Consider the following 22,159-nt stretch of genomic DNA (forward strand, 5'->3'; position numbering starts at 1 on the left):
AAGACAGAAGTGCTAATAAACAGTATCACTTTAACTACTGTTGAAGGGCAGATTTTGGATTTTTTTAGGTTGGGGCTGGTGATGGCAGAGAAAATCTGAGGGCAGGTGACATCACAGTTCCTGATCTTTGAACCATGAAAACCCCAGCCCCGAGTTTAAATGGAATGGATCATTAAAGCCCGCACATCAGTAACTGACAGCAGAGTTTCCAGGCGGACCTGTGCTTTCTCCCGTCCGGCCAACAGGAAGCTGATCGTCAGACTGACTTCCTGCTTGTCCTCCTGGATCACGGCTGAGACCATCTGTGGAGACAGGACAGGAGGAACATGGTGAGGTGGGCGGGTGTCTGTAGAGACAGGAGGAACATGGTGAGGTGGGCTGGTGTCTGTGGAGACAGGAGGAACATGGTGAGGTGGGCGGGTGTCTGTAGAGACAGGACAGGAGGAACATGGTGAGGTGGGCGGGTGTCTGTAGAGACAGGACAGGAGGAACATGGTGAGGTGGGCTGGTGTCTGTGGAGACAGGAGGAACATGGTGAGATGGATGGGTGTCTGTGGAGACAGGACAGGAGGAACATGGTGAGGTGGGCGGGTGTCTGTGGGGACAGGACAGGAGGAACATGGTGAGGTGGGCGGGTGTCTGTGGAGACAGGACAGGAGGAACATGGTGAGGTGGGCGGGTGTCTGTAGAGACAGGAGGAACATGGTGAGGTGGGCTGGTGTCTGTGGAGACAGGACAGGAGGAACATGGTGAGGTAGATGGGTGTCTGTGGAGACAGGAGGAACATGGTGAGGTGGATGGGTGTCTGTAGAGACAGGACAGGAGGAACATGGTGAGGTGGATGGGTGTCTGTGGAGACAGGACAGGAGGAATATGGTGAGGTGGGCGGGTGTCTGTAGAGACAGGAGGAACATGGTGAGATGGATGGGTGTCTGTGGGGACAGGAGGAACATGGTGAAGTGGGCGGGTGTCTGTGGAGACAGGAGGAACATGGTGAGGTGGATGGGTGTCTGTGGAGACAGGAGGAACATGGTGAGGTGGGCGGGTGTCTGTGGAGACAGGAGGAACATGGTGAGGTGGATGGGTGTCTGTAGAGACAGGAGGAACATGGTGAGGTGGGCGGGTGTCTGTAGAGACAGGAGGAACATGGTGAGGTGGGCGGGTGTCTGTAGAGACAGGAGGAACATGGTGAGGTGGGCTGGTGTCTGTGGAAACAGGACAGGAGGAACATGGTGAGGTGGGCTGGTGTCTGTGGAAACAGGACAGGAGGAACATGGTGAGGTGGGTGGGTGTCTGTGGAGACAGGACAGGAGGAACATGGTGAGGTGGATGGGTGTCTGTAGAGACAGGAGGAACATGGTGAGGTGGGCGGGTGTCTGTGGAGACAGGAGGAACATGGTGAGGTGGGCTGGTGTCTGTGGAGACAGGACAGGAGGAACATGGTGAGGTGGGCTGGTGTCTGTGGAAACAGGACAGGAGGAACATGGTGAGGTGGGCTGGTATCTGTGGAGACAGGACAGGAGGAACATGGTGAGGTGGGCTGGTGTCTGTGGAGACAGGACAGGAGGAACATGGTGAGGTGGATGGGTGTCTGTGGAGACAGGACAGGAGGAACATGGTGAGGTGGGCGGGTGTCTGTAGAGACAGGACAGGAGGAACATGGTGAGGTGGATGGGTGTCTGTGGAGACAGGAGGGACATGGTGAGGTGGGCTGGTGTCTGTAGAGACAGGAGGAACATGGTGAGGTGGGCTGGTGTCTGTAGAGACAGGAGGAACATGGTGAGGTGGGCGGGTGTCTGTGGAGACAGGAGGAACATGGTGAGGTGGGCTGGTGTCTGTGGAGACAGGACAGGAGGAACATGGTGAGGTGGGCTGGTGTCTGTGGAAACAGGACAGGAGGAACATGGTGAGGTGGGCTGGTATCTGTGGAGACAGGACAGGAGGAACATGGTGAGGTGGGCTGGTGTCTGTGGAGACAGGACAGGAGGAACATGGTGAGGTGGATGGGTGTCTGTGGGGACAGGAGGAACATGGTGAGGTGGATGGGTGTCTGTGGAGACAGGACAGGAGGAACATGGTGAGGTGGGCGGGTGTCTGTAGAGACAGGACAGGAGGAACATGGTGAGGTGGATGGGTGTCTGTGGAGACAGGAGGGACATGGTGAGGTGGGCTGGTGTCTGTAGAGACAGGAGGAACATGGTGAGGTGGGCTGGTGTCTGTAGAGACAGGAGGAACATGGTGAGGTGGGCTGGTGTCTGTAGAGACAGGAGGAACATGGTGAGGTGGGCTGGTGTCTGTAGAGACAGGAGGAACATGGTGAGGTTTATGGGTGCCGCGGCCACCACGCTCTGAGGTCGACAGCACCGTGTTTTACCTGTCCCAGGCGCGGCTCTGCGAGCAGGGCCCTGAAGGGGGCGTGGTTCTGGGCGTAGCTCCTCAGGTGAGCGCACACATGATCCAGCTGCTTCCTCCAGTATCCTGAGGGACGACACAGACTCTATTTCAGTCTAATTATGATCATTAAATATTAGTTATGTATAATTTCTCGTGACTTTTCAAAGTTCAAATGAACTTTTTATGGTGGCGTAAACATGATACTAAGGCCAAGGACACCAAGGAGCAGGTGTTTTTAGAGCAGTCATTGAGACACTACCAATGGCACATAAGAATCAAAGCCATCTAGTGTCCCTTTGGGGCTAATGATTTGTTTATATATCTTGTGAGTTTTTTTATTTATGTATTTATGATGATGATGATGATGATGACGACAGGTGGTTATGCTTTGCACTTCCAGGTCACTGCACATCAGCAGCAGTACATTTTCGAGTCCGGCTTTATTCCCCATCACAGTAGCCTACTGAAACTGCACGCATAAAATGTATTAATGAAATAAACACAGACTCAAACGAAATATCCTCATACTTTTAGACCTCAGCGCAGCATCAACATGTCGATCATAGCATTCTGTTATGGCGCATTTCAACCGCATAGTATCACCTCTACTCCACTCTACTCTACTCTACTTTTGGTAGTATACCTGTTGCTTTTCCACCATCACCTTTTGGTACCCGCTCGCTTGAGAGTGTCGCGCTGGGTAACGCTTAGCAGACAGCACGGCTAGCCACCTGTCACTCAATGCCCTTAATTATGGATAACTTTAAGCCGTAATAAAATTTAAACTGAATTATATACCCCCCCCCCCCCCCGTGCCCTCGTACAGTTGCATGAAAGTTGAAAGCTATAGAGACCAAAATCGCTTTTTGAACCATGTTGTAAACTTGTTGATTTCTGCTCTAAGGTTTGGCATTTTAACATCTGGGTCTATGGGGAACGACTTGCTTTTGGATCCAGCCTCAAGTGGCTATTTGAGGAACTGAAGGTTTTGGCTAAATGTTTCAGCTCTAAGCCTTTCACTCTTTTTCTCGGTTCCCTGGGCAGCTCTAAAGCAGGAGAAGATGCTTTCAGTTGCTCTGCACCCAGAAATTGGAATATCGCCAAAGCTAACTTTGACTAACTGATAGCATTTCTTTTGACTATAGCCTAGCATTAGGTGTTGTGTTGTGTTGTCACTGCTGTAGTAGCACTTCTCAGTACCTCTTCCTGGGCTGATAGCAGTGAGCAGTGGCCGCCTCTCTCTGCTCTCTCTGCTTTCTCTCCTCTGCAGCTCGGTGCTCGATGGGTAGAACAGTCCCACCGTCTGCGTCTGCCTGTCAGCTGTGGGCGGGGCTAACACCACGCTGGGGGAGGGGCCACAGGAGGGGGCGGCCTGCCAGGTGGCATCATGGGAAGGCCGGTGTGAAACCTGGTCATACAGTAGGATTCTCGTTACTACTGTCAGGATAAGAACACTAATCATTAACTCATTCCCCGCCATTCACGTATTTTCACGTCCACCTGTCTTTTGCGATAGATGGCGCTCTTGGCCACCTTATGAAGTGCTACTATACTCCTATAGTCGCCCACAAGCCAGAGTTATGATTGCAATCTGATTGCAATCTGATGGCAGAAATGGTTGTCCTCTCAATCCGCATAAAGTTGCTGTATCCAGATTGAGAGGACACATTTACACTTGTGTTCAATGTGTACACAATGCATCCCTGACCACCTCCGGAGGTGGTTTGGCTGATCAGATTGCAATCCGTGTTCAATGCGTTTTGGGGGTGTTTACACCTGGCATTTCAAGTGATAAAACACAATCTGATTGCAATCTGATCACAGAAAACGCATGTTAGTGCCAGGTGTAAATGGAATCAGGCTGAAGTGATAAAATACAATCTGATTGCAATCTGATGGCAGAAAACGCATGTTAATGCCAGGTGTAAATGGCCTCACTGAGTCCACCAGCTTATATAGTCCAGGAGCCATGGGGTTGAACCTCGTTTCGTCGGATAAAGTTTTTTTCTCTGCTGATTCTTGTAGTTTGGGGGTACCTATTCAAAATATAGGAGGGTGCCCGGTGAGTACCCTTGAGCATTTTCAGATATTAACCCCTTAATTGCCAAAATTCCAGAAAAATAGGGATTTATGGGATTTCATGCAAAATACTCAAATCAAATGCATCCAATTTGTTTTCTCCAATGTCTATTCATAAAGGAGGTCATGTACAATGTATTTCATTCCACATTACATAATATTAACCCTTTTAGGCCGTGCCAGCAAAACAAATGTTTTATGACAATAGGGGTTGTGCTGGATGAGAACATCCGTTGAGCCTTTGTTCATTGGCAGGTGCAGTGCACAATTGCTCCACTTTGCATCACTGATGACAGCCTACAGTTCGTAGCAAAAGTTAATTGAATTGTGTGTGTGTGTGTGTGTGTGTGTGTGTGTGTGTGTTGCGTGCATGCGAGCGCGGGATGTGTGTTTCTCACAAAATGTTATTGCACTTCAGTTTACATCAGTGCCTATGACTTCATCAGTCATGTCATACGATAATATGCTATTATGACATCACTGATGACATCGTCAGTCTTATAACATCACTGATGACATCATCAGTGGTCTTATGACATCACTATGACATCATAAGTTGGACAAAAATGTAAACAGAGAACAGAGCAACATGCTCCCTTTTATATGGATTTTATAGGAATAGCCAAGCGAATGTGATTGGATCAACAACGTTTGACGCTAGGCCAATCAGATGCGGAGAAGGGTGGGTCATGCCTTTGCCATCCTGGGAAAAAATAAATAAAGACGATTACTTAAAGGCCCAATCCGTCAATACTCACTATTACTGACGCCGGTGGCCGTTAGTTAGCTGTTCGTTGCTTTGTAACGTTAACTCATAAAAGTCACTTGAAAATGGCAACCTGGACAATTTATCGGTCAGATCAGCCTCGAGATGCCCAGGAAGGATTCTGGATGAATTAGGGGACGTTATTGTGGCATGTTTGGTCCTGTTTTGGCTTGCGTTGGCTGTGGGCAAGTCGATACTCATGTTAGTACAAGCCAGGAAATAGCCTGCTCCCCCTGTATGTACGGTACCGTGTAATGCCTGGAGTTGACCAAACTGAACAATCAAACAATGTTTCATAAGCATAACAGTAACGTTAGGCATATTTACGACTGTTAAATTCATTATCCACACAAGACGGTAACGTTATTAGTGGGGCTGGTGGTAATTTCTATAAATGTAAATTCATATTAGTTAGCCGCGATTAGCATCAAGCTAACGTTACTAGTATGTGCAGTCCCACTGCAGCCAACTGCAGTCAGAGCCTGCTGGCTGCGGGAAGTAGGCATATTTCCGACTGTTAGATTCATTATCAACACAAGACAGTAACGTTATTAGTGGGGCTGGTGGTAATTTCTATAAATATAGCTAAATCTATTAGTTAGCCGCGTATAGCATCAAGCTAACGTTCAGGCAGACGCACCACCGCAGCTAAATGCAGTCAAACAATAATGTTCCATGACCATAAGCATAACGGTACGTTAGGGTTGCATTACTTCACACAAGACGGTAATGTTAGCAGAGTTTCTGACCAGGTGGTCAAATACTTGTACTACGGAGTGACAGTAAAAATCTTGAATCTTGAAAATCCATTAGCAAGCAGCTAACGTTATCTGGTCAAAACCACATTACAGTAGCTACAAGCAGCAAGTTTCCTTCATGACCCGAAAACACAGTCCTGACTCTAGTTTCCCCCCGATGTCGGTCACATTGCTGCTGTCTGGCCAGACGGGCTTCATTAGATAAATATTTATTTATTTAGTCTGGACTTTTTCTGGAGTCTGTGTTGTTGTTTCCTTTAGCTAGCAGCTAGCAACGAACGTAACGTTAAAAGCTACTTCAGCCATTTCCTGTTAGCGTCTAGGACAAGAGACAAGCTCGTGAACGCGCGAGACGCCACATCCTCTAGCTGTGGCGGGATATGCTATCCACTTCGAAACTGCGGTTTTTCCATGTATCTTCTGAACGGCTGGTCGGAGAGAAACGCCCCTGGTCGCCATTTTTAAGTTACGTCAAGGCGCATTCACTCATTGCCAATAATAAACACTTTGTGCACATTTATTTCTCGCCAGAACCGACGGAATGGGCCTTTAACTTCCGTATGAAAGGTCAGCATGTGTAAACTGTCCGGACATTTTATTTATTGCCCAATTGTTATTTATTGTTAAAAGTTCTTCTTGAAGGGTGCTGGGCATCATGCCTTCACTGTAAAAAAAAAAAAAAAAAAAGGAGAAAAAAAATGGCACTTTGGGCATCAGGGGAAAACGGGCAGGTGCTCGGGCACCCCTAGCACCCACCTCTGCACGTGCCTGATTAAGAGAGTGTGGACATTGCATTTGATGTAAACCAGAGCAATTTAGAGAGAGAGTGGCGTCAGCGGAGGACCAAAATGTGTGACTCATTAGCTAATGAACAGCCAGGAAGGGTCTCGCGCTACTTTTGAATGCTAAAATAAAGTTGATAATGTACAATTTAATAAAAAATAAAAAATAAAATAAAAAAAAAGTTCAAAGTACAACACAAACTGTCCATTTTACTGCAACTCGATAGTGTTGCTTAATCCAGGACCTTACTTCCTGGAACTCTTGAGAGTAAAAAACTGGTCCATTGGAGTGAATGGAGATGTCGTGACTCTTCTATATACACGGCTCTGATGTAAACTCATGACTTTGTCCTTGTCTCATACTAGGTAGGTAGGTGCTTCATACTAATGATGTAATTCATGACCAGAGACTTTGACAATCCATCAGTTCCTACATGGTCACTGAAATACCAATACCCTTCAAGGTGGCAAGTGGGCGGGGCACATGAGGTTTATCGCTCTATAAACTAGCAAAGAAACACACAAACGCACACATGCACGCGCACGCGCACACACACACACAAACACACATGCGTGCGCACACTCACACACCCGCACACCCACAGCACAGAATACTACAACAGTTACAGAGAAGTGTAATTAGTGAGTTAGAGGCCGAGGCCCAAATCCACTCAAGATTGTTGCTAGCGTAAATCCGAAATCCGTAATAACTAGTCAACCATTGTTTTCATTTCCACCCGTATTATTTGCAGAAACTGTCCAATTTCATTTTCATGATGGTGTTTTGGCGGGGCTCCAGACTGCAAAACCATTTCATCACATTTTTTGCAATCATTTTTCTTGGCAGTGCTACCCAAAACTATAACTGGTCACACCAGTGCAAGTGGTATAATGTGTCAGATAATAGGAATCGTTGTAAACTTCCCTTTAGGAGAATCCAAATTCATTTTAATTTGTGAGCGTTTGCATACGGTTTGCCAAACACAACAGTCAATGAATGATCAGTGTCAGGCACTTGTGTGCCTTGAGGCAAGTCCAGGTGTGCTTTGGGATGTTGTGACAACCATACATTATTATTGCAAATAGTCTACATGTACAAAAAGTCACGAGTTCATTTTGAATTGGACTATATCAGTTATTTGTATGCACTCATAGGCAGATTCTATAGCCTAAATAAATGATTTAAAGGATAACAGAGAAATAATGACGGGGAGACACAAATAGAGGCTATTTTGCACAGGTATTTTTTTGATTTTGTCTTGCCCTTTGGTGTGCCTCAGACACACACAAGTTTGAACACCACTGGTCAAGGTAGTTAAGATGTCACCTGCACATACTGTCTGTACACACACTCTTCCCCCATAAGCAACCCAGACATGTTCAGGCCAAAGTGACAAGTTATTAAGACACAAGTTGACCCTGGTGCCTCTCTATCTCAAGTCAAGTCAAGTCAAGTCAAGTTTATTTATATAGCCCTAATTCACAAGCATGTCTCAGAGGGCTTCACAGAAAGTATGTCTAGCTGATTCTAGCTAACACACAGTAACAAGAATATACAGAATAAAGATAACATTTGAACATTTGAAGAAAGCAGGAGAGTGGAGGAGGGAGGGAGAGGGAGGAGAGGGGGGAGGTGGGGAGAAAATAGGAAATGTGGAGAGGTGGGAGGGCGCAGGGGAAGGAGAGCAGTGGGAATGTGAGAGAGGGGAGAGGACAGAGAGGAGGAGAGAAACAGAGAAGGAGAGGTGGAAGGGTACAGGGGAGGTAGAGTAGAGGTAGGGTCTAGGGTGGAGGGAGGGAGGGAGGAGAGGGGGGGGAAATAGGAAATGTGGAGGAGGAGAGGACAGGGGAAGAGAGATGAGGGTGCAGGGGAGGGAGAGCCAGGGTAGGGGTAGGGTCTAGGGTTGGGGGAGGGGAGGGAGTAGGATACGGGCCCGGATTAGGGCGAGGGTGGGGAGAAATGGGAAATGTGGAGGAGGAGAGAACAGAGAAGGAGAGGGTGCAGGGGAGGGAGAGCAGGGGGAATGTGAGAGGGAGGAGAGGGCAGAGAGGAGGAGAGAACAGAGAAGGAGAGGTGGGAGGGCGCAGGGGAAGGAGAGCAGTGGGAATGTGAGAGAGGGGAGAGGACAGAGAGGAGGAGAGAACAGAGAAGGAGAGATGGGAGGGTACAGGGGAGGTAGAGTAGAGGTAGGGTCTAGGGTGGAGGGAGGGAGTAGGATACGGGCCCGGATTAGGGCGAGGGTGGGGAGAAAATGGGAAATGTGGAGGAGGAGAGAACAGAGAAGGAGAGGTGGGAGGGTGCAGGGGAAGGAGAGCAGGGGGAATGTGAGAGAGGGGGGAGGACAGAGAGTAGAGGTGCAGGGGAAGGAGAGCAGGGGGAATGTGAGAGAAGGGAGAGCAGGAAGTGGCAGGGATTCAGGAAAATAGGGGAGAAGAGGAGAAGGAGCAGAGGGGGGGGAGAATGAGGAGAGAGCAGGAGAAGGGAGGGGGGGGCGGTGGGATGTGGGGGAGGAAAGAGCATGGAAAGAGAGGAGAACAAGAAGGGGGAAGAAGGGAAGAAGCGGGGAAAGGGGGAAAGAGAGGGGGGGGGGAGAAGATCAGACAACTGACTACTCTAAGCATTAACCAGAGCTAACTGGGACATAGTATCTAGCTAATCTACAGCCTAATCTGGCCTATCCTACCCTGCTCTAGTCTGATTTTAGCCTGAACACTAACAGGTCAGCCTTAGGCTGTAGCTAATCTATCGCCTACCTAAGCTGTTCTAAACCAACCGGCAGCCCTCGACCAGTGATGAAGAGCACCGATGCCCCCCGACCCGGCCCCCGCCCACATATGGCGTGGGAGGGAAGGCCAGGCCGGGACACAGCGGCACCCCCTCACCCCCAGTGAACGCAAGAAAACCTTTCCACCATATGGATCGCCGCATGGATTGCCCCAGTGACTTGGCTGAGGAGGAACCTTGTGAGGTCGTTGTGCTAGGGGCCAATTGCTGCGGCCCAGGCGGACCCAGCCCCCACGCGACCCGCCCCCCCAGCCCCCAGCCACCAGCATAGTGACCGAGAGCGTGAGAGCAGGCCACGCGGGGGACGGGCCCACCCACCAGGCCACAGCAGCGGACCCCCATCTGGGGACTCCCCTCCGAGACAGGCCGAGAGATGCCGGGCTAAACCATGCACAGAGTTTCCGATAATGAAACTCTGTGAATGGTTTAATATGGAAATAAAATGTACAAGAGAACAGAAAATTGAAAATGTAAAAAGAGTCCAACAGAAAGGATATAGAAATGTAATTTTTAAATTATCCTAAGATCAGGGAAGGGAGTTGAAAATCTAAAAAGTAGAGTCCAAAAAGAAATAGAAAATGCAGTCTTTAAGTGTTCGTAGGTTTAGAGAATACTAGTTAATTAGCTAGGTGACAAAAGGGTGAGTTAGATGACCGGTCTTCTACATTCGATCGTCAAATAGGTCTAATTATTTATTTTTTATAAATACTTGATTTTAATTGGTCCCATTTCCAATTGATTGTAAATATGTAAAGATGTATCAAAAAGTCTTTGATCAACAAAAACAAACATCTAAAGCCTTTAGAAAAGAAAGAAAGAAATACTGATTCAACTTGTTTAATCAAGTAAAAAATTACAGGCTCTGAAATTTAATCTCTCCTGGCTGTTCCTGTGCAATGCTAACTGAACCTCACGTCATATTAAGATAAACAGGATTTCTGGCGTGAGGACTCTAGAGACGATGAACCAAGCACACACGGATACACTCCAATTATCGCTCTCCAATGATAGAAGTAGAATTGCCTACAGCCCAGGTGGTGTATGATGGTATATAATCTCTGGTCCTGGATTTGTTTGAAACACAGTCACTGAAGAACTAAATGTAGGAAATGAAATAAATTAACTGACAGTCCTTAAGTCAGTTTTGGTGGAGCACAAAGTCCTTCATCGCTTGTGGTAGTGGTAGGGAGTGGACTCGGTTCAGCCGATGTGTGCCCAGCACTTGACGGATCCGGATCCGACACACGTGGGCCAGACTGTGAGGACATCTCTTGGCCTCCAGAAAGACCCTGAGAGCCTAAGGATCCGCCCTCACATCCAGCTGTGCCTGCTCTGTTTGTCACCAGGGCTGGGTCAGCACCGTGGTCCAGCAGCAGCTGGACGAAGGCCGTGTTGCACCTGTTATGCAGCACCACCTCCAGCAGGAAAGAAGCCACATCACGGGTCAGAACGCCAGCGGCCTGGAGCAGCAGGCGGAAGCAGTCCAGGTGGTTGTGTACAGCACTGATGTAGAGAGGGGTGTATGAGCCGTGTTGTATGTATCTGTTAGGGTCGGCCCCGGCTTCCAGGAGGATCCGGACACAGTCCAGGTGACCAAAGCTCACGGCCAAGTAGAGAGGCGTCCAGTAATACTCATCAGCTAGGTCTACCTGTGCTCCCTGTGTGATCAGGTAGTCCACACAGGCAGCATGACCCCACAAGGCTGTGTACGCCAGAGGGGTCCCACACCCAAAAAAACACTTCTCATTGATCTGCCTTCTGAAGTGGTCTTCCTGCAGCAGGCTCCTCAGTGTGTCCAGGTCTCCTTCCCAGGCGGCATCATAGAGCTGTGTGTCACCATGTCCTGCTTGAACAGCCATTCCTTCAGATGTGTCACTGTACCACACTGACTTGTATGCTGTGTCTCAAACAGAAGGTATTATTTGGCCGCAGCTCGGTTGCTGTGTGGCCAATGAGACCAGCATCACTGATGATATCAGATTTATGACATCACTGATGGTGTCACAGTGGGATTTCTGACATCACCGATGATGTCACAGTGAGATTTATGACATCACTAGGATTTATGACATCACTGGGATTTATGACATCACTGATTAGGTCACAGTGGGATTTATGACATCACGGATGATGTCACAGTGGGATTTATGACATCCCAATGGGAAAATCACGGTGCAGATAAACAGACATCTAATGGCTCATTTCCACCACATTTTACTGCCCTGCACAGCTCGTCACCACTCGGCTCTAATCGTTTCGGCTCGATGGACGTTTTGCTTCCACCGCGGATCATCTGCCCCCACCCACCCCCGCCCCCGCATATCTGTCCTTCGCTTATAGCCGAAGTAGGCTATACGTTACAATTAAATCCATCCACAGAACTTTTAAACTGTTTATGAAATACTGGTGCCTCTAAATGACCTACAGTGTACATGGGCGAATGTTACAATCGGCCAGGAGAATGGATATCACTTTGTAGTTAGTCAAACTCAGGCATGCGCTGCGCTGCGCTGCGCGCGGACGGAAGAGGCGCAACAGAGTGAAGCCTGCCCTGTACCCCGCGGCCTCTCACCAGGCAAGACCGCGGCTTCACCAAACACCCGCTGCGGCCTAGCGGAGCGCTGCAGCTCAACTAACTACAGGAGCTTGCTGAGCAGCGGACTTTTTTCACTCTGAAAACAATTGAAACCACCGCCACGACTTTATTTCACCAGAGGCGAAGGCAGCAACACAAAATACTGATGGAAATAACATAACAGAAGATAAGGTAAGCCCACTAAACTGGTATGCAGCGCATTGACAGTCAGTAGATAGAGTAAACACGATTCTGCCTGGCCAATCAGTCGTCTACAATGTTTTCACGTCACTGTATGAACCCGGGTTCACAGAATAGAACCTCGACGAAGCAGGTACGAAAAGTAGCACGACTCGACCCCAATACAACCCGGGCTGGGACAGTTTAAACCGGTGGGATGAGACAATTTATCGAGTCGAGCGGAGCGGGATCGCGCTACTACCTGCGGTGGAAATGAGCCATTACAGACATACTTCCCATCTCTGATTCATTTAAACTTTTTACAACACCAGCAACAGAATTAACTAATGTGAGCCCAGCCTAAAACCCATTAGCCATGATTATGGCGCTACAATCCACAACATTTTGATAGTATTAGTCTCATTATTAATGTTGAATATATTATTGCATATTATTTTAGTAAGCTATCAATTAATAATTATCCAGTCACTGTAATAGCTACTACTGAGACTACTGAATGTGCCACATGAGTCAGAGGATGAGGAGCGCGATCTAAGAAAAATCGCAAAAACGCAAACTTTAAAGTTTGATTTATTCAAATGACTCAAATGTACAAAAAGTGTCAAACTCATCATCAACACCAGACACTTGCTATTATGCGTTGATTGTGCACACTATATAAAAAACTAGGGAAAACCATCTCTGTGATGGTAGAAACTATGTGACTGCCAAAAAGTGGCACAAGGCGATTTAACCCTTGAAAAGCTGGTCTTAAAAACGCCATAGGTTGAGGCCACGTCTCATCATAGACAGTCCGCATGTCTGGGAACGCCCACAAAATGTTAAACGGCTGGCGCGCGAGTGGGGTAAAACCGCCGATATATCTCATGGGCTGACTCACCAAAAGACGTGCTGCGGCTCTAAACTACAGGTTCGGGGGTTCTAGAGCAGAACACAAGACGTCTGCTCAGATGTGCGTTTACTGCGGTGTCTGCCTGGGCTGGGCTATCAGCTAAATTCTAACTTTGCTGAATGGATAGAACGGGGGAATTTACCCCACCCTGACCCCGCCCCCAGGCTAACCCAGCGTCTATTGTGGGCGTTCCTAGAGCCTGTATGGGCATTCCCAGACATGCAGACTGTCTCTATAGAGCCATTTTGGGGATACTGTAGGTTGTGAATTTGAAGTAACTGGTTTTTAACCCTTGAAAAGCTGGTCTGAAAAAGGCCATATAGAGCCATTTTTTTGTATGGGTAGGTGGACAGTATGTGTGAACATTGATATTTGATACCTTTTTCCTCCCCAAAGTGAAGTACAGTAGCTGGTTTTTCATGCATTTCGCAGGTCTATTAGACCATGAGAACCAGTTTTGGCCAGACTGTACTCCACATATTCAGACAGTCTATTATGCCCCTGTTAGTAGCATTAATTGATCACTTCAACATCCTGCATGCTCACCTTTTGATATTTAATTATTAAAATGATGGGTGCTTCTTCCGCTTCCGGTGTAATAGACTGTTTTAACTTGACAAAAAGAACGTCTATGAGGATTTTACAGCAGAGCCATTCTGTCTCCAGCCGTGTCGTTCGGGTGCTGGGATAACGTAATGCATTGTGGGTAGTCGGGTACTGTGGCTAATGCTAGCGGCTAGCATAATAGTTACTTTACATGGCAGTAACACGCCACTAAATGACCAAATTGATTCAACTTTTAACCATTTCGAGTAACACTGTTTCCATACGGACCCCCAGCGTTGGTTAGTTGTTTATAACGTGACTAAGGAAATGGCAAGCTGCAACAATAAGTCATGTTAAACCGGACCTTGTACCCACAATTATTTTTTTACAGTGGGGCATTCAACAATAAGGTGGATAGGCTAGTGATCATCTCTGACAATCTCAATGAGACTCATGATGGCTGGGCATATTGTAGCAGCAAAGCCACATAAAACCAAGCATCGCAGAGAAAGCTATCCGGCATCGCAGAGGGAAACAAACCGATATAGCGCTTTGAGGGATTCATCATTAAAAGCTTCCTTTGCAATGCCGACGTTAAAGTTGAAATGATCTTACAAAGTAATTATTTCGTTTGTGATTCAACTCCGAAATTGTTTTAGTGCTTCAGTACAGAGATTTGACTAATCTTGTCAAAGTATTGATGGAGTCCATATAGCTCTCTTGTTTTGATGAAAGAGTTTTAGCTGATTCCTATCAAGGCGAGAAAAAGATTTCTGTGTTTTTATCTGTGTGTGTGTGTGTGTGCGTGTGTGCGTGTGTGTGCGTGTGTGTGTGCATAGACGGATTATGACTTCACGGGCCCCTGGGCCGGGCCCCCTCACGGGCCCCCCCTCACAGGGCAAAAAAAAAAAGAAAAAATTGCCCCGATTTTTTTTATCCAGAATGCAACTCGGGCAAGTTATCAGATATCTGCACTGATTGCAAAGGGTGGACAAGCTTTTTCATGTGGTGACTTTGTGAAACAGTGTCTGAATGTGGCTGCGGATATACTGTGTTCACTCCTGAGATTGCATCCTTGCAAATTGTCATGGCAAATTGTTTACAAAAGATGGACATTAAAGCTGATTTTCAAAGTACCTTGAGGATTTTTCAAGTTGTGAATTAAGTCAAATTTCTCTCTTGATTACAAAGGTGGAAAATACAACTGTTTTTAACTGGGTGTTTACTGATTAAATGTTTAACTCATTCATGGCCAGTTTAGGACTGCCAATATTTAGCACAGGCCAAAGATTTTCATAATTGTTGGTCATCTTTCAAGACCCACAGTAAATTATCTATTAGCACCAATGTGATTTGCAATACCTCAAAATGAAGATGTACGTCTCTGGGTTCACCAGGAAAAAAAAGGGAGGTTTTAGCATGTTCTGTACTCTACTTATAGCCATTTATATACACCCTGTTTTCACCAAAAAGGTCTCTCTGAGAAGACAAACAGGAGAAAAGGCCATTTTTGTAAAGGACACAATCTCAGGCAGAACTCGCTCTCAATTCTTTTATTTTGAACTGTATTGACATCAGACATGTAAATACCGTATTATTCGTTATGACACAAATGACAAAAAAAAAAAAAAAAAAAAATATATATATATATATATATATATATATATATATATATATATATATATATATATATATATATATATACATGAAGTGCTTTTTTTACATTCAACAATACAGTTTACTCAGTGTGAGTGAGTGTGCAGACAGACAGACAGACAGACAGACAGACACACACACACACACACACACACACACACACACACACACACACACACACACACAGAGAGAGAGTTATGTCCACAGCTGCTGCTGGATCGCACCTCCTTCCCAGGGAACACTATTGATCGCCCCGCAAATTAGCATAGGAGGGGAACACCAAACTGGTCTGAGATCAGCGTCTAGCCTCCTCTGCCTCTGCATCGTTTTCCTCCTCTCGTTCGGGCTGGGACGAATGCTGCGACACAGGAACGGGGTCGGCTTGGCTTTGGGACCAGGCGCTGGAACCGGATCGATCATGTTGGTTTGACTACCGCGAACAACTCAATCCAGGTTCGCCCTGCAGCAAGGCGACCAGCGCAGCGCGCCGAGGGGCGTTTCAATGGCGTTTCTCCTCTATGCAACAGGCAGCGTTTCTCCGTTTTCTCCTCCTCTTCCATTTCAAAACAACAGCTGCGGTATGTGTTTGTTCACGTGTTGTCGGCTTGACTTTGAGGCCAGGGACCTGATACCATGTCACAGGCTGGGGAAGTCTTTGAACTACGCGCTGCACTAATAAAAACAAAAACACGTCAAACACGTCTTTGGCGTGGAGGGCTATTCCTGATAACACGTTAAAGACGTCTTTGGCGATGAATGAGTTAAGCTCCCCACAAATGCAGATGTTTTTTTAAATATATATAACCAATTGCAAATTATTACAATTACCAAACAGATAAAAAGTAGACTATTATATTGAAATGTTATTTTAGATTTAGAATGTTAATATTCTATAAAACACAATGCATTTTAATGTAATTCCACAACGTTTATTTTTGGCCCTCGGCCCTCCACCCAGATTGAGTTTTGGCCCTTCATGGGAAAGAATTTGGGCACCCCTGAGCTAAAGTCTCTTCGCAGGCCGCCTGCGAAGTGAGCTCAGGGGCCCATAAGCTAGAGTCTCAGATGCGAAGTGAGCTCAGGGGGCCCATAAGCTAGAGTCTCAGCTGCGAAGTGAGCTCAGGGGGCCCATAAGCTAGAGTCTCAGCTGCGAAGTGAGCTCAGGGGCCCCATCAGTTAGAGTCTCTTCGCAGGCCGCCTGTGGCGGCCTGCGAAGAGACTCTAGCTCATGGGCCCCCTGAGCTCTCGGGCCCCTGGCCCTGGGCCCGGTATGCCCGTTCAGTAATACAGCCCTGTGTGTGTGTGTGCGTGTGTGTGCGTGTGTGTGCGTGTGTGTGTGTGCGTGTGTGCGTGTGTGTGTGCGTGTGTGTGTGTGTGTGTGTGTGTGCGTGTGTGTGTGCGTGTGCGTGTGTGTGTGTGTGTGTGTGTGCGTGTGTGTGCGTGTGTGTGCGTGTGTGCGTGTGTGTGCGTGTGTGTGCGTGTGTGTGTGTGTGTGTGTGCGTGTGTGTGTGCGTGTGTGTGTGTGCGTGTGTGTGTGTGCGTGTGTGTGTGTGTGTGTGTGCGTGCGTGTGTGTGTGTGTGTGTGTGCGTGTGTGTGTGTGTGTGTGTGTGTGCGTGTGTGTGTGTGTGTGCGTGTGTGTGCGTGTGTGTGTGTGTGCGTGTGTGTGTGCGTGTGCATGTGCAGACTGCTATGTGTTCCCGCTGTGGGTGTATGACTGGAATGAATGTGATGAAAGGGTGTTGCGAGTTATCTCTAGACCTGTTACACTCTCTGGCACACTTTGTAGAGGAGAGAGCCTCTGCAGGCTGGTCACATGACGCTGGTCACATGACGCTCATACTGGGGCCTTAGAGGAGGGGATGGATGGTGGACATTGCCGCTGTAGGATTGGCCCGCGTCAGAAGCAGACATTGATTTGTCAGGAGGGGGAGGGGCATAGAAGAAGAAGGCAGAGTCAACTTAAACTTTTTTCTTCTTTTTGTCTGTCGACTGTTGCGACAATAAATGAGGTTTTTTTATCAGAACTAGGCATCTCGCGCGCTCGATTCGCCCTGCAACCGCCCTGCAACTTGCATACGTAGCTCGGCCGCAGCGCGGCCTCGCCCACGGCTCGGCTGCTGCATGGCCTCGCCTGCCCTATTGGCAGGTAGGGATGCAACGGTATGAGTTTTTGACGGTATGATAACCTTGGACAAAAATAGACGAAATATTCCCATACAGCCGATGTCGTCTTTTTAGATGGGGGAAAGTTCAGGGGGGTCCTTGCGGCTCCTCTCTACTGTGCTCTAGTCTAGGTAGGCATGCAGCCAGGGGGAGGGGCCGCGTAAGCTGCACTCTGCAAGCGACCTGGGCATTTTGTTTTGGGGAAACAGCTGATACTGTGGGGAAGGTATGACGGCAAATTTTAGTGGTTTTGATACCGTGACGTTTTCAAACCGCGGTATACCTTCAAACGGTATACCGCTGCATCCCTAATTGGCATGTAGAGATTCAGAGTAGATGATACACACTGGGAGGTGTGAAGGGCAGATTTGGCTGCTGATGGTCTGATGGTGTAGTTAAACCTATTTGGGTAATGTGCATCCTACCCTGAAACATGCACAGAACATTGTGCATGGCAAACCAGGCACTTCACAGTTGCACTTATTGAAGTTAAAAGGGTTTTGCAGCCACACCTGATCATCTCCAAAATGTAGTCTGGGACAAGTTTGCAATCTTCCGGTAGAGTGGTTGGGCTCAGTGACCTGTTGCATGTGTCTTTTTTTCCATCAAAATTCCTCAGTGTTCAATGCTAGTGGCAGATTTACATTGATATTTCAATATATTGCTTGAAAGTGGGCCCTCAACATTCTCAATGAATCCTTCATTCACTGGCGGTAGAGCAGCTAAGTTTGGAGCAGACATTACATTACATTACATTACGTCATTTGGCAGACGCTTTTATCCAAAGCGACTTACAATAACACATTTTTTGTCAGCAATAGAGCAATCAACTATGGAGCACAGTCTATGACAACTACAACTTCTGAAGGAACAGTGGTACAAGTTTAGGTTAGTGGTACAAGTTTAGGTTAGTGGTACAAGGTTAGTTTTTTTTATTTATTTTTTTTAATAGAGAGAGAACAAAGTTAGATCAAGAAGGGCCCAGATGGAGCCTGAAAAGGTGAGTCTTTAGTCTTTTCCGAAAGATCGGCAGTGATTCAGCTGTCCTGACCGAAGGTGGAAGCTCGTTCCACCATTGAGGTGCCAGACGTGTCCTTTCCCATTCTTTTCCTCCCAGACAAGTAGCCTTGTGTGTGTCTGTGCTCTATACCGAACAGGCTGAGATGAAGGCAGTGGCTTGGTCGGGGACCTGCTGGAATGGTGCAACCACTTTGCTAATGGCAGATAGTTTGTACAGTTTTGAGGACTTTGATGACAGAGCCTTTTCCCAATATGGCATGGGCTGGTAAAAGGTTCTTCACAATTTGTGAATGCTTGGCCAGTGTTGACTTGATGTCCACTATTGCCCTTTCCTTGTGGGGCAATTCCATGATGTGTGGTGTACATCCAGTCGTATGATGGTAATGGTGAAGGAGTAGGATGAACACATCTATGCCATCAGAAACCACCGATATTTCATGGGCTTCTCCAGCACACCTCAGGACCTTTTGGACAATGATGGTGTCAGTTTCTTCCTGCTGATTTTAGATCATATTGGCTCCTTCTTTCTTCTAACCTGATCTCAATGGGGCATGGCTCCTCCCCTGTCACCTCCCCTGTCACATGGCTCCTCCCCTGTCACCTCCCCTGTCACATGGCTCCTCCCCTGTCACATGGCTCCTCCCCTGTCACGTGGCTCCTCCCCTGTCACCACCAACTTGTGTTTCCTTGTGCTCTGTAGATGGAAAAGCTGATCCTTCCTGGGTCAGTTCCTCACATAAGAGCTAAGAGATGGTGTTTCTAGATGAGCCCTGTCTCTGTGACATCTCAGGTGATGGACTTGATACAGTACTGTAATCAGAGTAGCTGCCGAAGATGAGGTAGGCGTCACTGTCTGATAGTTATGAATTCAGCCGTGTCTTATCATTTTTGATGAAATCAGCTATGGTGCCATCAGCTGGCCAGTCCTGCCATCAGCTGGTCAGTCCATTACCCTTGAATCGATGGCATTTAGGTCATAAATTGTGGAGTTGTCAACTTGGATTGATTTTGTTGTTGTCATTGTCTTTACTTTGTTTGAGATGGTGTTGTAAAATCCCTCTGGCCAGGTCTTCTCAAAATCTTCAAACATTGCCCCCCCCCCATCTTTACGGCACTGTCACTGGTGTTGGTGATCTTGATGTTCACGATGCTTTCCCCTGGATGTTCGTTGGGATCCAATGGATGGAGGCAGGTTTCCAGTTCCTGACAAAGTCCAGCCCTGTCCATGACTTTGGCATCTGCTTAACTCATGGCTGTAACCTCCTCCTTGTGATAGAGATGAACCTTTGTATCTGTCTCATCCTCTTCCATCTCCTTCATGTCTGACTCAATCCTGCAGCATACAGTATGTGGTGGCTCAGGACCCAGTTCTTCAGTGCCTCTGGCTTCATGGTTATTCCAATTATCCCTCCATCACTGTGGCTGTACCTCATGAAAGTGGTTATGAACTGGTTGATCCACAGGCCATTCCATATTCCACTAATGTGTCACATCACATGCTGCCCCTGGAGAAAATTATTTTGTGGAGGAAGCTTCTCCGAACGAAGATAGTAGAGGGCATACCAGAAATGATTGACATGGCCAGCTGCAAAGTAGTAGGTAAGCATCTTCTGGAATGTGGTCAGATGAAGAAGCAAGTCACCCTCACGTTCAGCCCAGATGTATGACATCAGCATCAGCATCATTGGTTTCACCAAGACCTAAACCCAAAGTTTGTCTGTTCTGGTCTGACTCACAATCTGATCCTCTGAAGGCTCTCATCAGGTCATTTGCTTTCTGGAAATGTCTTACCGGAACTCCAGAGAGCCCACTATCAGCCATCAGTGAACATAAAGCCCCAACAAAACTCATCAATGCCTGCATACCCCCAAGGCGCTTTAAGCAGCGCACCCACATCTATAAGTGACATGTGTGTCTGAGGCGAGATGTGTCTGAGCCGAGATGCAGTGTCCCAACCATTTTGAGTGGGGTGGCCCAGGTGGGGCACAGACTCAAGCAAGGGTGGCAGTGATTGCGGCATTTAGGATGGATGTAGAAAGGTTTTCCCTCACCAAAATTTAGCCTAACATCACTCTAGCTTAGCTTAAAAATTAGCCTGCTACAGCCTCTGAAAGACAGTATTGTTGGCCACAGATGCCAGCACCCTCAGGATTTTGGGGTTTGCCAATTAGATTTAAGGGGTGGGCAGTGCCACCCCTGGCCACTCCCTAACTCCCCTGCTGAGATGTGCACACAGGATTTGAACAGTGCACCTAGACCCCTCCCCCCGGCTGTACAAGGAATTGAGAGTGGAGACAGAAAGTGCCACGGCTCAAAGCCGGTGAAACATGCACACGCGCACATGCACGCACACTCACGTGCGCACACACATGCACACACACAGTGCCAGAGAGAGGGGAGTGGGGGAGAAGGGTCTGACTTGCGCAAACCTGCACCGCTTCAACACCTAGGAGTGATTTATCAGATTAAATCAAATAGGCTACATTATACATGACATCCTTGCTCCTTTATGAATAAACATTGGAGAAAGCAAATCTGATGCATTTGATTTGAGTATTTTGCATGAAATCTCATAAATCCCTATTTGTATGGGATTTTGGCACTTAAGGGGTTAATATCTAAAAATGCTCAAGGGTGCTCACCGGGCACCCTCCTATATTTTGAATAGGTACCCCCAAGGTACAAGAATCAGCAGAGAAAAAAACTTTATCAGACGAAACAAGGTTCATCAAAAAAACAGCCTTTGGCTCCCGGACTAATATGTGAAAGCGACCTGAATGGCCTCAATGCGTCCCTGACCACCTCCGGAGGTGGTTTGGCCGATCAGATTGCAATCCTTCTTCAATGCGTTTTGGGGGTGTTTACACCTGTACTTTCAAGTGATAAAATACAATCTGATTGCAATCTGATCACCAAAAACGCATGTTAATGCCAGGTGTAAATGGCCTCACTGTGTCAGGTCGCTTTCACATAAGCTGGTGGACTCAGATATTCGGGGGGTGAAGTTGCAACATTGTTGTGATTTTCATTTGGTCTGGTTCAGTTTCACACAGCAATTTGTCACAAGCGCACCAAACTTTCTGAACAATGTCACATGGTCCAAACAGTCACTCGTCTATTGGACAGAATAGAGAAGGGAAATCTCTCCTCTTGGGTGACTGAACACTGACTAAACAACACAAGTGAATCCACAAAACACAAACCATGGAGCAACACCTGCAATATTGGGATTTCTGGTTTAGTGTTACTATCAAATAACATTTTACAAGAATGTGCCCAATATGAGCAGCAGATGAGGCAGCAAGCTGTTGAACATTTCATTCTGCAGATGAGACGAGTAACAACAATTATGTGTTGTTGTTATGACAACGCACGTCACACGGCGCGCAGGTACTGTACACGTGTGCGCGCCACAGTGTTTGTTTTGCTCCCTTCTTCGTTTTCTACCCATGATGCACTGCATGAGTGCATCAGATGCACTGGCGCTCTTGTGTTTAGTCCGGTTTGCTTTCACACAACAAACAAACCGCGCCAGGGTTCA

At 47.3% G+C, this 22,159-nt stretch overlaps 1 protein-coding gene across 1 annotated transcript in view; it reads right to left on the bottom strand.

Moving 5' to 3' along the window:
• Positions 1–22,159, bottom strand: part of dzank1 (double zinc ribbon and ankyrin repeat domains 1) — a gene marked incomplete at both ends in the record, with an annotated part of 78,052 nt that overhangs the window by 13,827 nt on the left and 42,066 nt on the right. Inside the window, 3 exons of the mRNA XM_083653691.1 lie at positions 219–302; positions 2,375–2,478; positions 3,595–3,802. Coding sequence (XP_083509817.1) covers positions 219–302; positions 2,375–2,478; positions 3,595–3,802 — 396 coding nt within the window. The remainder of the gene's footprint in view (positions 1–218; positions 303–2,374; positions 2,479–3,594; positions 3,803–22,159) is intronic.

This window comes from Poromitra crassiceps (genome assembly GCF_964638095.1).
Source record: "Poromitra crassiceps genome assembly, chromosome: 17".
Lineage (NCBI taxonomy): Eukaryota > Metazoa > Chordata > Actinopteri > Beryciformes > Melamphaidae > Poromitra > Poromitra crassiceps.